The sequence below is a fragment of the Mustelus asterias genome, chromosome 21, assembly GCF_964213995.1.
Source record: "Mustelus asterias chromosome 21, sMusAst1.hap1.1, whole genome shotgun sequence".
Lineage (NCBI taxonomy): Eukaryota > Metazoa > Chordata > Chondrichthyes > Carcharhiniformes > Triakidae > Mustelus > Mustelus asterias.
This window is the reverse complement of record NC_135821.1, coordinates 29,981,739-29,998,959: the sequence shown is the minus strand read 5'-3', so window position 1 is coordinate 29,998,959 and position 17,221 is coordinate 29,981,739. Positions and strand designations below refer to the sequence as shown.

Sequence of the window (17,221 nt, the reverse complement as noted above, 5' to 3'; positions counted from 1 at the left end):
GCTATCAGTCTCTGCTCAGTGATTCTGCGCTGTCATGTGTCACCCACCTGACGAAGGGACAGCCTGTTCCGAAAGCTAGTGGCTTTTGCTACCAAATAAACCTGTTGGACTTTAACCTGGTGTTGTTAGATTCCTTACTGTGTTTACCCCAGTCCAAACGCCGGCATCTCCACACCACCACTGTGTTTCCCCATAGACAAGGAGTCAATGATCAGGGGGCACAGATTTAGGGTGATGGGTAGAAAGATTAGAGAGAATGCTTGGAAAACCTTTTCCACCCAGAGAGTGCTGGGAGTCCAGGATTCACTGTGCAGATTGGTGACTAAGACAGGAGTCCTCAATTCATTTCAGCTGTACCTTGATCTGTATTTGAAATGCTGCAACATTCAGGTAAGGATGGCAGATTTCCTTCCCTAAAGGGACATTAGTGAATCATTTTTTTAAATAACAATTATTTCATAGTCACCATTTTAATTCCAGATTTTTATTGAATTCAAATTTCACCATCTGCCATGGTGGGATTCGAACCCGGGTCCCCAGAGCATTACCCTGGGTCTCTGGATTACTCGTCCAGTGACAATACCACCACACCACTGTGTCCCCTTGATTAATGAAAGATTAAATGCTTTGACTAATCACACCTCCTGACTCACCAAAGCCTGTCCACCATCGATAAGGCACAAGTCAGGAGTGTGATGGAACACTCTTCGCTTTCCTGGATGGGTGCAGCTCCAACAACACTCAAAAAGCTCTACCACCTTCAACACGCACTCCACTAATCACTAGTGATAGCTGTGTGTACCATCTACAAGATGCAACTCACCAAGGTTTCTTAGGCAACACCTTCCAAACTCATGATCACTACCATCGAGAAAGACAAGGGCAGCAGATATCTGGGAACACCACCATCTAGAAGTTCCCCTCCCAGTCACTCACCACCCTGACTTGGAAATATATCGGCCGTTCCTTCACTGTCGCTGCGTCAAAATCCTGGAACTTCCTCCCTGACAGCACGGTGGATGTACCTACACCACATGGACTGCGGCAATTCAAGAAGGCAGTTCACCACCACCTTCTCAAGGGGCAATTAAAGACAGGTAATAAATGCCAGTCGAGCAAAGAATTTTCAGAATCCAACAACAAATAAGAAAAATATTCAGGCTCCTTCAACCATCTCCTCCTTCCTTCCTCCTTCCATCACTGACTTTTACAACCAGCTGTCAGGCTGATTTGTGACAAAGTGGAGAATTTAAGGAGCATCTTGGAGGAGGACAGAGGTGGAGGAGAGTGAAGCAATCTCAGGTGGGAATTCAGGATATACTTACCCTGGAATCAGCTTCAGTCAATTGTGGGACTGGAGGCCAATCGTTTGTTGGTGAGGTCTCCTTAACTGTGAAAATATCGAAAGATGCAACAAGTGAGATTATACTGGGCAAGGAAAACACAGCAATCTCCAAAATGGTCCCAACTGAGGGGTTCAGTCAATCGATGGGCCGCACCTGACATCACATCTGCCCTACAGGAGTATGGGAAGCGCAAGAGGGAACTTAAGAAGGCAATGAGAAGAGCATAAAGGGGGCATGAAAAAGGACTTGTGAACAAAGTTAACCAGGGAAAGAGTAAGGTCCATTAGAGAGCAAGGGGACAATCTGTGTGTGAAGCCACAGGATATTGTAAGGTTGTTAAGTGAATACTTCTCATCAGTCTTCACTCAGGAAAAGGAGAATGTAGGCACATAGTTCAGGAAAAGGGACTTGCACAGTTTGACATAGGGAGGTATTGGAGGCTCTGATGGGCTTAAAAATAGACAAATCCCCAGGCCCAGATGAATTGCATCCCAGGCTGCTGTGGGAGGCAAGGCAGGAAATTGCAGGGGTTCTGACACAAATTTTCAATTCCTCTCTGGCCATGTGGAAGTCATGATGTGGAGATGCCAGCGTTGGACTGGGGTGAACACAGTAAGAGTTTTAACAACACCAGGTTAAAGTCCAACAGGTTTATCTGGCAACAAATGCAATTTGCTTTCGGAGCACTGCTCCTTCGTCAGATGGAGTGGACATGTGGAAGTGCCAGAGGACTGGAGGACAGCTAATTTAAAGTTTATTTATTAGTCACAAGTAGGGCTTATATTAACACAGCAACGAAGTTACTGTGAACTTCACCACATTCTGGCACCTGTTCGGGTCAATGCACCTAACCAGCACATCTTTCAGATTGTGGGAGGAAACCATAGCACCCGGAGGAAACCCAGGCAGACATGGGGAGAATGTGCAAACTCCACACAGACAGTGACCCGAGCCGGGAATCGAACCCAGGTCCGTGGCACTGCGAGGCAGCAGTGCTAACCACTGCACCACCATGTGTGGTCTCACTTTCAAGAATGGTGGTAGGGATGAACCCCGAAATTACAGACCAGTGAGTCTCATATCGGTGGTAGGGAAACTATTGGAGAAAATTCAGAAGGAGAGAATTAACCTCCACTTGGAAAGGCATGGGTTAATTTGGGATAGTCAACATGGCTTTGGTCATGCCTAACAAACTTGATAAAATTTGCGATCAAATGTGTGGATGAGGGAAGTGCTGTTGATGTAGTTATATGGATTTTAGCAAAGCTTTTGACAAGGTCCCACATGGGAGACTGATTGAGAAAGTTGAAGCACATCAAATTCAGGGAAACTTGGCGAGATGGATCAGTAACTGGCTAAGTGATAGGACACAAAGGGTGGTGGTAGAAGACTGTTTGAGTGACTGGAGGCTGGTGTCCAGTGGCGTACCACAAGGTTCAGTGCTGGGACCCTTATTGTTTGTTATCGACATAAATAAGAGAGATGATAATGTGGGGGGGAAGATAAGCGAGTTTGCAGATGGCACCAAGATTGGTAGAGTGGTTAATAGTGAAGATGGTAAAATACAGGAAGATCCAGATGGGTTGGTCTGATGGGCAGAACAGTGGCAGATGGTATTTAACCCTGATAAGTGCGAGGTGATGCACTTTGGAAGAAGCAACAAGATGATGTTTGCTGAATGGCAGGACACTGGGAAGCTCAGAGGAATAGATAGATCTGGGGTATTTATTCACAGATTCATGAAGGCGGCAGAGCAAGTGAATAGGGGAGTTAAGGAGGCAAATAGGACACTTGTTTTAATCAGTAGTGGCATAGAGTATAAGAGCGAGGAGGTGATGTTGGAGCTGTACAGAGCATTGGTGAGGCCACAGCTGGAGTAGTGTGTGCAGTTCTGGTCACCTCACTATAGGAAGGATGTGATAGCACGAGAGGGGGTACAGAGGAGATTCACCAGGATGCTGCCTGGGACGGAGCGTTTGAGCGATAAGGAGAGACTGGATAGACTTGGATTGTTTTCTCCAGAGCAGAGAAGACTGAGGGGGGACATGATTGAGGTGTATAAGATTATGAGAGGTGTGGACAGAGTGGATAGGAAACAGCTGTTCCCCTTGGTTGAGGGGTCAATCGTGGGGGCAGCATTGATTTATGGTGAAGGGCAAGAGATTCAGAGGGGATTTGAGAAAACAACATTCACACAGAGAGTTTTGGGAATCTGGAATGCGCTACCTGGGAAGGTAGTGGAGTCTGGAAACCTTACAACCTTTAAAAAATATTTGGATGAGCACTTGAAATATCAGAACATTCAAAGATATGAGACAAGTGTTGGAAAATGGGATTAGTGGAATTTTAATGGTAGTTATTGTCGGTGCAAACTCAATGGGGCGAAGGGCCTTTTCTGCACTGTATGATTCAATGATAGCGTGACCCGTCCACTGGCTGGAGTCACCAGGTTCAGCAGGAACCTTACTACAATAGACAGAGCTAAGCAATCCCACAACCAACAGATCAGATCGACATTCTGCTGTTCTGCACATCCAATCACGAATGGTGGACAATTAAACAACTCACAAGAAGAAGAGGCTCCACAAATATCCTCAGTGATGGAGGAGCCCAGCTCATCAGTGCAAAAGATAAGGCTGAAGCACTCGCAACAATCTTCAGACAGATACCGGGTTAGGGGAAAGGCTATATGAGCCCTGAAAATTACCAACCCTTCAGCAAAGTGGTGTCTTTGACAGTACCACAAGCAGCAATTACTCAGCAAGAGTTTGGGTTCCACCAGAGCCACGAGGGTCCTGGCCTCATTATACAGCCTTGGCCCAACAAGAAGCTGAATTCCAGAGGTGAGGTGAGAGTTACTGCCCTTGACATCAAGGCAGCATTAGACCGAGTGTGGCATCAAGGAGCCCTAGTGAAACTGGAGTCAATGGGAATCAGGGGCAAGAGTGTCCATTGGTTAGAGTCATATCTGGAACAAAGGAAGATAGTTGTGGTCGTGGAAGGTCTGAGGGGGTGCGGGTTACAATTTAGGGCGGCACGGTAGCACAGTGGTTAGCACTGCTGCTTCACAGCTCCAGGGTCCTGGGTTCGATTCCCGGCTCGGGTCACTGTCTGTGTGGAGTTTGCACATTCTCCTCGTGTCTGCGTGGGTTTCCTCCGGGTGCTCCGGTTTCCTCCCACAGTCCAAAGATGTGCGGGTTAGGTTGATTGGCCAGGTTAAAAATTGCCCCTTAGAGTCCTGAGATGCGTAGGTTAGAGGGATTAGCAAGTAAATATGTGGGTGGGATTGTGGTCGGTGCAGACTCGATGGGCCGCATGGCCTCCTTCCGCACTGTAGGGTTTCTATGAACAATTGTTGATGGATAAATTACACCTGCCTGTAGAGAAGTTGCAATTCATTTCAGGCCCGGGTTTTATATTTGATTCTGGGGAGTTATCATTAATTTGGGGAGGTTTACAATTGGTTTCAGTGGCATTGCAATATTCTGGGGAGTTACAATCATTGTGAGGTGCACTAACGGGCGGCACGGTAGCACAGTGGTTAGCACTGCTGTCTCACAGCGCCAGGGTCCCGGGTTCGATTCCCGGCTTGGATCACTGTCTGTGCGGAGTCTGCACGTTCTCCCCGTGTCTGCGTGGGTTTCCTCTGAGAGCTCCTGTTTCCTCCCACAGTCCAAAGATGTGTGGGTTAGGTTGATTGGCCATGCTAAAACTGCCCCTTAGTGTCAGGGGTATTAGCAGGGCAAATACGTGGGTTTTCGGGGATAGGGTCTGAACATAGAACATTACAGCGCAGTAATCTGGGTGGGATTGTTGTCGGTGCAGACTTGATGGGCCGAATGGCCTGTCAGGATTCTATGACTCAATTCTATGATACTTGGCTGAGGGAATTCTGGACTTGCACCAGACACCACAATGCGTTTCGTAATAACCCAGCAAATATTCTCTGAGTCCCCAGCCTGAGCGAGCATGGAGGTACCTTTGCCTCTGTAGCAGTTGAAATAGATGAGGACACACAGCAAGGCTATTGCTAATAGCCCAATAACTGCACCTAAACTCCATCTCCACAAATCCAGGGCATCCGACTCTGCAAAAAAAAAGAAATAAAGCAATCAGCTTTGCAGAAAGTAACCGCGGTGTCGGAGTCCTGTGTAGGAAAGAGAGATTCAGAGAGCCAGCGTACTCCAACAGACCTGGAATAATTTTGTTTCTGTGTTACTTCAATTGGATATTGTTAAATTACTACATTTCTGAGCTTGGAAAGGGTTAAATTCGTCTCACCGAAAATTTGTTGTGAGGGTGGTGGGGGAGGGGCAGGATTCACAACCGCCCGTCATTGAAAAACAGATTTATCCATAGAAACCCTACAGTGCAGAAGGAGGCCATTCGGCCCATCGAGTCTGCACCCGACCACAATCCCACCCAGGCCTTATCCCCGTAACCCCATACATTTACCCTAGCCAGTCCCCCTGACACTAAGGGGCAATTTAGCACGGCCAGTCCACCTAACCCACACATCTTTGGACTGTGGGAGGAAACCGGAGCACCCGGAGGAAACCCACGCAGACACGAGGAGAACGTGCAAACTCCACACAGACAGTGACCCAAGCCGGGAATCAAACCCAGGTCCCTGACACTGTGAGGCAGCAGCGCTAACCACTGTGCCACCGTGTTGCTCCATATTCACCCTTCCACAACAGCCCAAAGAGATTTCCAGTCAGTGAAATACTTTTTGAAGTGTAGCCACTGTTGTAACGTAGGAAATGTCGCAGGTTGTATGTTCACAACAAGATCCCAGAAACAGCAATGTCAGAATGATCAGATAATCTGCTTTCCTTATGCTGGTGCTCAAAGGTTCAGTATTAGCCAGGACACTGGGATAACTTTCCTCCGCACTTCTTTTAAACCATATCTATTTGAGAGAGCAAGTGGAGCTCAGTTTAACATCTGAGCTAAAACACAGCGACTCCAACAATGCAGCACTCTCTCAGTACTGTACCAGAGCAGCAGCTTGGATTTATATTCTATAATCAGCCACATCATTACTGCCTTCAATGTTTCCATATCCTGCTATCACTGCGTCTGAGTGATCCCTGAGCCTATGACAGTTCTCCCAGTCTCCCAGGGCAGCGCAGTGGCACAGTGGTTAGCACTGCTGCCTCACAGCACCAGGGACCCGGGTTCGGTTCCTGGCTTGGGTCACTGTCAGTGTGGAGTCTGCACGTTCTCCCCGTGTCTGCGTGGGTTTCCTCCGGGTGCTCCGGTTTCCTCCCATAGTCCAAAAATGAGCGGGTTAGGTGGATTGACCATGCTAAATTGACCCTAGTGCTATGGGATTAACAGGATAAATATATGGGGTTACGGGAATAGGGTTTGAGTGGGATTGTGGTCAGTGCAGGCTGGGTGGGCCGAATGGCCTCCTTCTGCACTGTTGGAATTCTATGATTCTTAAAGTTTATTTATTAGTCACAAGTAAGGCTTATATTAACACTGCAATGAAGTTACTGTGAAATTCCCATAGTCACCATATTCCAGCGCCTGTTTGGGTCAATGCACCTAACCCACACGTCTTTCGGACTTTGGGAGGAAACTGGAGCACCCGGAGGAAACCCACGCAGACACGGGGAGAGCATGCAGACTCCACACAGACAGTGACCCAAGCTGAGAATTGAACCCAGGTCCCTGGCACTGTGAGGCAGCTGTGCTAACCACTATGGTACCTTATGCCTTTGCTAACCCGTAGGCCCTTCTCCACCCATGTGTTCTAGACAATTTGTGAAACCCGAAATCCGGAACTTATTCCCTATCATCAGGGCTTTAATAAAGGTGAGAATTATTCCCCTCAATGTAAACATACCAATCATACACCAGGATTGGTGAAACAATAATATTTCAGGATAGATCTATGTACAGATCACTGCGAGGCTGAGAGGTATGTCTGACCTCAATCACTGCTGCTTACAGACTTACTACAGTAAGAAGTCTCACAACACCAGGTTAAAGTCCAACAGGTTTATTTGGTAGCAAATACCATAAGCTTTCGGAGCACTGCTCCTTCGTCAGATGGAGTGGTCCCAAACCTCTCCATCTGACGAAGGAGCAGTGCTCCGAAAGCTTATGGTATTTGCTACCAAATAAACCTGTTGGACTTTAACCTGGTGTTGTGAGACTTCTTACTGTGTTCACCCCAGTTCACCGCCGGCATCTCCACATCATACAGACTGGCTACCAGTGACAGGACTAAAAGGACACATCCTGTCGATGTGGCCTCGATTTAGACTGTTTCAAATATGCTCCCTTAAAGGTACATACATAATGATAAAATCAATTATATCATTCAACTAACATTTAACTGCAGTCAAGGCCAATGATTCACCATTTCTGTGCGAATATGGAAGAGAAGCCCAGAGAAATGTCTCTCCCACAATGTCCAGTCAAAAGTCTGTCCACCATCTCCCAGGATTGGAGGTTCGCTGGTGGCTGTACATGTCATACAGTTACACTGGGGATAAACTTAAACATTAGCTGGGGTGAAAATCAGATTGCAGTGGATCCGTGCTAAGGATGCACATGATCTATACTGAAGAACAATAAGAAGGATATGTGGGAAAGTTTAGTAGGTATGTCCGCGACTTCCCATTTTTCCACCCTGATGTAGGCTAACTTCACCTCATGTGTGGTCCACAGACATAGGGCAACTGCATTCATTGTACAATAACCCACACTGTGTAACTGGGGTATAATACTCCTGATTCATCTAACTACATCAAGTCATATACATTCGAACATTCAAATTAGGAGCAAGAGCAGGCCATTCGGCCCCTTGGATCTGTTCTACCATTGGATAAGATCCTGACTTGTCTGTTGAGGCCTGAATTTTCCTGTCAACTCTCGCTGCCCTCTGACTCCCTTGTCAGTTAACAATCTCTCTAACTCAGCTGGCGTCACGGTGGCACAGTGGTCAGCACTGCTGCCTCACAACTCCAGGGACCCGTACTCATTTCCCGGCTTGGCTCACTGTCTGTGTGGAGTTTGCACATTCTCCCCGTGTCTGCATGGGTTTCCTCCGGGTGCTCCGGTTTCCTCCCACAGTTCAAAAGATGTGCTGGTTAGGGTGCATTGACCGTGCTAAATTCCCCCTCAGTGTACCCGAACAGGCGCCGGAGTGTGGCAACGAGGGGAATTTCACAGTAACTTCATTGCAGTGTTAATGTAAGCCTACTCATGACCCTAATAAATAAACTTGAAGATATTCAGTGACCTAACCTTCCCTGCTTGCTGGAGGAGACAATGCCAAAGGCGAACTACCTCTTGGGAGAAACGTTTCTCCTTATCTCTGTTTCCAATGGGAGGCTCCTTGGCCAGGATTCTCCCAAAAAGAACTAAGTATCCAACGGGCAGGAAAACTGGAGAATTTCCCCCGTGTTTTTGGGGCATACTTACCAGAAGGAGTCTCCGACACTGTGCAATGCAGAGTGCCTCAGGGGGATATACGCTGGAAGGTAGAGGGTAGAGCCTCACCCTGCCCGAGAGGCCAGCAGCATAGTGGTGAGTGGGCCACTGCGCACGCGCCGATCTGTCAGTGAGGGGATTGGTGCATGCACGTTGGCCCCCCCCCCCCCGCCACCACCAGCCCCCCGATCGCTGGGCTCCTGTTTATTACCGCACTCCCACCCTGATCACTAGCCTCCCAACACCTCCCCAATCGCTGGCCGCCCCGACACCCCACCAATCACTGGCCTCCCGACACTTCCCCCCCAATCATTGGCCTCCCGACACCCCCCCCCCCAATCACTGGCCTCCCGACACCCCCCCCCCCCAATCGCTGGCCTCCCTGACACCACCCCCAATCGCTGGCTCCCGACATCCCCCCAATCACTGGCCTCCCAACACCTCCCAATCATTGGCCTCCCGACACACCCCCCCCCCCCCCCGCCAATCGCTGGCCTCCCAACACCCCCCCAATCGCTGGCCTCCCAACATCCCCCCAATCGCTGGCCTCTCCGACACCCCCCCAATCACTGGCCTCCCCGACACCCCCCAATCGCTGGCCTCCCCAACACCCCCCAATCGCTGGCCTCCCCGACACCCCCCAATCGCTGGCCTCCCCGACACCCCCCAATCGCTGGCCTCTCCGACACCACCCCCAATCACTGGCCTCCCCGACACCCCCCAATCGCTGGCCTCCCCGACACCCCCCAATCGCTGGCCTCCCCGACACCCCCCAATCGCTGGCCTCCCCGACACCCCCCAATCGCTGGCCTCCCCGACACCCCCCAATCGCTGGCCTCTCCGACACCACCCCCAATCACTGGCCTCCCCGACACCCCCCAATCGCTGGCCTCTCCGACACCCCCCCAATCACTGGCCTTCCAACAGCCCCCCAATCACTGGCCTCTCCGACACCACCCCCAATCACTGGCCTCCCCGACACCCCCCAATCACTGGCCTCCCAACACCCCCCCAATCACTGGCCTCCCAACACCCCCCCAATCACTGGCCTCCCCGACACCCCCCAATCGCTGGCCTCTCCGACACCACCCCCAATCACTGGCCTCCCAACAGCCCCCAATCACTGGCCTCCCAACAGCCCCCCAATCACTGGCCTCCCAACACCCCCCCAATCACTGGCCTCCCCGACACCCCCCAATCGCTGGCCTCTCCGACACCACCCCCAATCACTGGCCTCCCAACACCCCCCCAATCACTGGCCTCCCAACAGCCCCCCAATCACTGGCCTCCCCGACACCCCCCAATCGCTGGCCTCTCCGACACCACCCCCAATCACTGGCCTCCCAACACCCCCCCAATCACTGGCCTCCCAACACCCCCCCAATCACTGGCCTCCCAACAGCCCCCCAATCACTGGCCTCCCCGACACCCCCCAATCACTGGCCTTCCTGACCCCTGACCCCAATTGCTGACCTAGCGGACCCCCCCCCCTCTCCCAGGCCAGGCCAGGCCCAATCCCCCCCCCCCCCCGATGCTAGCCCCGATCTACCCTCCCCAGCCCCGATCTCCCCCCGATGGCCAGCCCAACTCTCCCACTCCCTCAATGGCAAGCCCTGACCCGCTCCCCCCCATGGCCAGCCTCTATTGCCCCCCCACTCCCTCCCCCACCAATCCTGCTTGCAGAGTGGCAGCAGGTCCCCCCGCACCACCAATCACCCCAATAGGCCTCGCCCCACCCCCCAGTATGCCCCACTCCCTCTGCTTCCACCCCTTGGCACTGCACAGTGTCCAGTGGGCAGTGCCAAGTTGTCTGGTGGGCAGTGCCAGTCTGCCTCTTGGGCAATTCCAGGTGCCAGGCTGGCACTGCCCAAGGGACATTCTCCCTTGCCCCCAACCTCCCAAGGGGTCCCACCAGCGAGGTGAGACACCTGGTCACTGATGGAGACCACCGTTCCAGGCTCGCTAATCATATGGAAATTCAAATTTCCGTCTGATAATCAGCTTGGCGCTGATTTCTGGCACGGACGCCAGTTGCTAATCTGATCTCTCCCCTCATTCCCCTCATTCTAGCCTCTCCCTCAAAAGGAAACATCCTCGTAGAATCCACCCTGTCAAGTCGCCTCAGGATCTTATATATTTCAATAAGGTCACTTCTCATTCGTCTGAACTCCATTGGATACAGGTCCATTTCCTGCCCAATTTTCTGAGCTGCCACCATTCCTTGCGGGACAATGCATTTAATATATTTTTCTTTCAATTTGATACTACCTTTAACTCCCATAGTTAGCCATTAATAATGCATCCTTCCAAAGAAAGAGACTTTCTTTCTCACTGAAATGTATCTTTTCGGGGTGTTACAAAGGATCTCTTTAAATATCTCCAACGCATCCCCACTGAACTATCCCTTAACCAAATTTCCCAGCTCACTTCAGCCAGCTCTCTCATTGTCCTCTCAAATTGTCTAACAATAAATAAACTAATTAGGTAGGTAGGGGAGCACTTTGGTGATAGTGACCACAATTCGGTTACGTTTACTTTAGCGATGGAAAGGAATAGGTACATACCGCAGGGCAAGTGTTATAGCTGGGGGAAAGGAAATTATGATGCGATTAGGAGAGATTTAGGGTGTTGGGGAAGGAAACTGCAGGGGATGGACACAATTGAAATGTGGAGCTTGTTCAAGGAACAGCTACTGCGTGTCCTTTGATAAGTATGTACCTGTCAGGCAGGGAGGAAGTGGTCAAGCGAGGGAACCGTGGTTTACTAAAGAAGTTGAATTTCTTGTGAAGAGGAAGAAGGAGACTCATGTAAAGATGAGACGTGAAGGCTCAGTTAGGGCACTTGAGAGTTACAAGTTAGCCAGGAAGGACCTAAAGAGAGAGTTAAGAAGAGCCATGAGGGGACTTGAGAAGTCTTTGGCAGGTAGGATCAAGGAAAATCCTAAAGCTTTCTATAGATATGTCAGGAATAAAAGAATGACTAGGGTAAGATTAGGGCCAGTCAAGGACAGTAGTGGGAAGTTGTGCGTGGAGCCCGAAGAGATAGGAGAGGCGCTAAATGAATATTTTTCGTCAGTATTCACGCAGGAAAAAGACAATGTTGTCGAGGAGAATACTGAGATACAGGCTATTGGACTAGACGGGATTGAGGTTAATAAGCAGGAGGTGTTAGCAATTCTGGAAAGTGTGAAAATAGATAAGTCCCCTGGGCCGGATGGGATTTATCCCAGGATTCTCTGGGAGGCTAGGGAGGAAATTGCAGAGCCTTTGGCTTTGGTCTTTAGGTTGTCATTGTCGACAGGAATAGTGCCAGAAGACTGGAGGATAGCAAATGTTATCCCCTTGTTCAAGAAGGGAAGTAGAGACAACCCTGGTAATTATAGACCAGTGAGCCTTACTTCTGTTGTGGGCAAAGTTTTGGAAAGGATTATGAGAGATAGGATATATAATCATCTAGAAAGGAATAATTTGATTAGGGATAGTCAACACGGTTTTGTGAAGGGTAGATCGTGCCTCACAAACCTTATTGAGTTCTTTGAGAAGGTGACCAAAGAGGTGGATGAGGGTAAAGCAGTTGATGTGGTGTAGATGGATTTCAGTAAGGCGTTTGATAAGGTTCCCCACGGTAAGCTATTGCAGAAGATATGGACGCATGGGATTGAGGGTGATTTAGCGGGTTGGATCAGAAATTGGCTAGCTGTAAGAAGACAGAGGGTGGTGGTTGATGGGAAATGTTCATCCTGGAGTTCAGTTACTAGTGGTGTACCACAAGGATCTGTTTTGGGGCCACTGCTGTTTGTCATTTTTATAAATGACCTAGATGAGGGCGTAGAAGGATGGGTTAGTAAATTTGCAGATGACACTAAAGTCGGTGGAGTTGTGGACAGTGCAGAAGGTTGTTGCAGGTTACAGAGGGACATAAATAAGCTGCAGTGCTGGGCTGAGAGGTGGCAAATGAAGTTCAATGCGGAAAAGTGTGAGGTGATTCATTTTGGAAGGAGTAACAGGATTACAGAGTACTGGGCTAGTGGTAAGGTACTTGGTAGTGTGGATGAACAAAGAGAGATCTCGGTGTCCATGTGCATAGATTCCTGAAAGTTGGCACCCAGGTTGATAGGGTTGTTAAGAAGGCGTACGGAGTGCTAGTTTTTATTGGTAGAGGGATTGAGTTTCGGAGCCATGATGTCATGTTGCAGCTGTACAAAACTCTGGTGCGGCCGCACTTGGAGTATTGCGTACAGTTCTGGTCACCACATTATCATAGAATCATAGAATCATAGAAACCCTACAGTGCAGAAGGAGGCCATTCGGCCCATCGAGTCTGCACCGACCACAATCCCACCCCACATATTTACCCGCTAATCCCTCTAACCTACACATCCCAGGACTCTAAGGGGCAATTTTTAACCTGGCCAATCAACTTAACCCGCACATCTTTGGACTGTGGGAGGAAACCGGAGCACCCGGAGGAAACCCACGCAGACACGAGGAGAATGTGCAAACTCCACACAGACAGTGACCCGAGCCGGGAATCGAACCCAGGACCCTGGAGCTGTGAAGCAGCAGTGCTAACCACTGTGCTACCGTGCCGCCCTTATAGGAAGGAAGTAGATGCATTGGAAAGAGTGTAGATGAGATTTACTAGGATATTGCCTGGTATGGAGAAAATAACCAGAGGGCATGGGTTAAGGGTGAAAGGAGAAAAGTTTAAAGGGAATATTAGGGGGGGCTTCTTCACGCAGAGAGTGGTGGGAGTGTGGAATGAGCTGCCGGATAAAGTGGTAAATGCACTTTTAACATTTAAGAAAAACTTGGACGGGTTCATGGATGAGAGGGGTGTGGAGGGATATGGTCCAAGTGCAGGTCAGTGGGACTAGGCATAAAATGGTTCGGCACAGACAAGAAGGGCCAAAAGGCCTGTTTCTGAGCTGTAATTTTCTATGGTTCTACGGTGGGAAGGTCTTATGAGGAAAGGCTGAGGGACTTGAGGTTGTTTTCGTTAGAGAGAAGAAGGTTAAGAGGTGACTTAATAGAGGCATACAAGATGATCAGAGGATTAGATAGGGTGGATAATGACAGCCTTTTTCCTCGGACGGTGATGGCTAGCACGAGGGGACATAGCTTTAAATTGAGGGGTGAGAGATATAGGACAGATGTTAGAGGTAGGTTCTTCACTCAGAGAGCAGTAAGGGTGTGGAATGCCCTGCCTGCAGCAGTAGTGGACTCGCCAACATTAAGGGGATTTAAAGGGTCATTGGATAAACATATGGATGATATTGGAATAGTGTAGGTTAGATGGGCTTTAGATTGGTTTCACTGTCCGGCGCAACATCGAGGGCCGAAGGGCCTGTACTGCGCTGTTATGTTCTACGTTCTAAATGCCTTCAGTTAAATTTAAACTCTAGTCTTAGATCTCCTCCTCTTTCCCTAAACCGAATGTGATGTTATGATCACGGCAGTCCAGGAGTTCCCTTACTACAAGATCATTAATTAACCCTGTCTCATTTCACAGTACCAGGTCTAGAATGGCCTGCTCTCCGGCTGGGTCAATAACTGGGTTGCTCTAAGAAACTGTCCCCCCTCCCCATTTGAGAAAGGATATACTGGCACTGGAGGGGGTGCAGAGGAGATTCACTAAGTTGATTCCGGAGTTGAGAGGGTTGGCTTATGAGGAGAGACTGAGTAGACTGGGGCTATACTCATTGGAATTCAGAAGAATGAGGGGAGATCTTATAGAAACATATAAGATTATGAAAGGATTGATAAGATAGAAGCAGGGAAGTTGTTTCCACTGGCGGGTGAAACTAGAACTAGGGGGCATGGCCTCAAAATAAGGGGGAGCAGGTTTGGGACTGAGTTAAGGAGGAACTTCTTCACACAAAGGGTTGTGAATCTGTGGAATTACCTGCCCAGTGAAGCAGTTGAGGCTACTTCATTGAATGTTTTTAAGGCAAGGATAGATAAATTTTTGAACAGTAAAGGAATTAAGGGTTATGGTGAGGGGGTGGGTAAGTGGAGCTGAGTCCATGAAAAGATCAGCCATGATCTTACTGAATGGTGGAGCAGGCTCGAGGGGACAGATGGCCTACTCCTGCTCCTAGTTCTGATGTTCTTATGTCCCAAAGCATTCTATGAACTCACGTTCCAAATTTTGCTTCATTGCACAACACAACTTTCAAAATACCAACCTTTGTAGTTGTATATTGGACAGAACTCACCGTCTGCTGTGGGCTTTGCCGCTGTTGTATTGATGGTTTCACACCGACAGGCTTCCGTCATCCCCCAATGACCCGCAAGCGAGATATTGCAATTGAAGTTGAAACTCTTAGTTTGCTCTTTCGAAGCCATGCCAGTCACTCTCCTGAAACTCAGCATCGTGACCCAGGCAAACTGTGTGTAATCTCCCCCAAATTCAGCAGCAACACAACTGGATCCACCTTCCCTCCTTCGATAGTCAGAGATCCCTGAAGAAGGAATATTTGATCAAAATGAATAAATGTTCATTTGGAAAGGAATTGTGTAAGTTTTCAAAAGGACTCCCTTGTCCATCTGGAGTCTGTCTAACTCAAGCTTAAATATATTCAATGATCCAGTTTAAAGTATATTTATTAGTGTCACCAGTAGGCTTACATTAACTCTGCAATGAAGTTACTGTGAAATTCCCCTAGTCGCCACACTCCGGCGCCTGTTCGGGTACAATGAGGGAGAATTTAGCACGGCCAATGCACCCTAACCAGCACGTCTTTCGGAAGGAAACCGGAGCACCCGGAGGAAACCCACGCAGACACGGGGAGAATGTGCAAACTCCACAAGTACAGTGATCCAAACCGGGAATCCGAACCCGGGTCCCTGGCGCTGTGAGGCAGCAGGACTAACCACTGTGCCACCGTGCTGTCCCAGTCTCTAAGTGACAGAATTCCACAGACTAATCATCCTCTGAGTGAAAAAAACTTCTCCTTATCTGTGCCCTAAAAACAAGACCTCCTTTTCTTAAACCGTGTGCCCCAGTCCCAGTCATTGGCTGGAATTCTCCATTTTTTTTACAAAGTGCCAACTCAGGTGGGGAAAGCAGTGTGTAGCTCACCGGCCCACTGCTGGCTTTTCCCACCATATATTTTGACACTGAGTTACAAAGAATCCTTGAGGCGGACATGACATCATGCTGGCAGGGCAGACACTGAATGAACCCACCTACCCACCATCAACATTGGCCTTCCAGAGATCAAGGCCCTGGTCTAAAATAAAAGGCTTCACCACCCCCTCCAATGGACACAGCACCCCCTCTTGCCCCAGGAAAGCCCCTCTCAACAGACATGGGAACCCCCCAAAGAAAGCCCACTCTCAAACACGGGACCCCCACCCAGGGAAATCCTCACCCCCCCCCTCCCCCTGCCCCAGGGAACTCTTACCCACCCTGGACATAGGAACTCCTCCTCAAAGACACAGGAGGTTCCCAAGGAAATACTCCCTCATGGTTACAGGGTCCCCCCGCCCCCTCCTTGGACCACCTCATCGGAAGCCCCCCCCCCTCCCCACTGCACTGTCCGGGTACTGCCCGGGGATTACCCTCCCCCTCCCAGAGCTGTACTTACCTGAGCACCCCCGACGGATTGTCTACACCAGCTCCCCATTCGTCAACAGCTGCTATGAGCCCTGCCGATGGAGAAGGGGAAACCCCAGTGGAGGGGAAAATAGATCAGGGAAACCCATGAATGGTATTAGAATGTGTGGTACTGGGGATCCTAACCCAGGGAAGTCCATTACGTTATTTGTGTGGGGACGGCTGGAACAGGAAATCATAAAGGTGTGAGAGACAGGTGTGGACTTTGTTGGATTCCGTGCCTCTGTTGCCAGTCCCACCTCCCAGAAGCAGAAGGTCCCCCCATTGAGCATATTCGAACCAGAAATGACTAGGCGGGCGCGATCCTCCCACCCGCTGCGCTCATTTTCTAGCGTAGCGCGCTGGGAGAATCTCGCAGCCGGGCATGCGCAGGATTCGCGCATGTGTTCCCACCACCCGCGCATCTCCCTGCGCCGGATTTCTGGCGCCATCAGATCTGTGCTGGAAACCAGCGGGAAGACCAGGGAAGTGATTTTAATCTGTCTTTAATATAATTTAAATGTAATTAGTGGGCCCGGGACTGAATTCTCCGGGCCGCTGGACTCTCCCACCCCGTAAGAAGTCTGACAACACCAGGTTAAAGTCCAACAGGTTTATTTGGTAGCAAAAGCCACTTTCGGAGCGCTGCCCCTTCGTCAGGTGGGTGGAAACTCCCACCCACCTGATGAAGGAACAGCCTGTTCCGAAAGCTAGTGGCTTTTGCTACCAAATAAACCTGTTGGACTTTAACCTGGTGTTGTTAGACTTCTCACTGTGTTTACCCCAGTCCAACGCCGGCATCTCCACATCATGACTCTCATTCT

General features: G+C 49.6%; 1 protein-coding gene across 1 annotated transcript in view; it reads right to left on the bottom strand.

The window, feature by feature from the left end:
* Positions 1–17,221, bottom strand: part of LOC144509205 (uncharacterized) — a 46,635-nt gene that overhangs the window by 2,905 nt on the left and 26,509 nt on the right. Inside the window, exons 3-5 of the mRNA XM_078237678.1 lie at positions 15,016–15,261; positions 5,326–5,433; positions 1,326–1,390 (exon numbers count right to left, since the gene is read on the bottom strand). Of these exons, the coding sequence (XP_078093804.1) occupies positions 1,326–1,390; positions 5,326–5,433; positions 15,016–15,261 (419 nt within the window). The remainder of the gene's footprint in view (positions 1–1,325; positions 1,391–5,325; positions 5,434–15,015; positions 15,262–17,221) is intronic.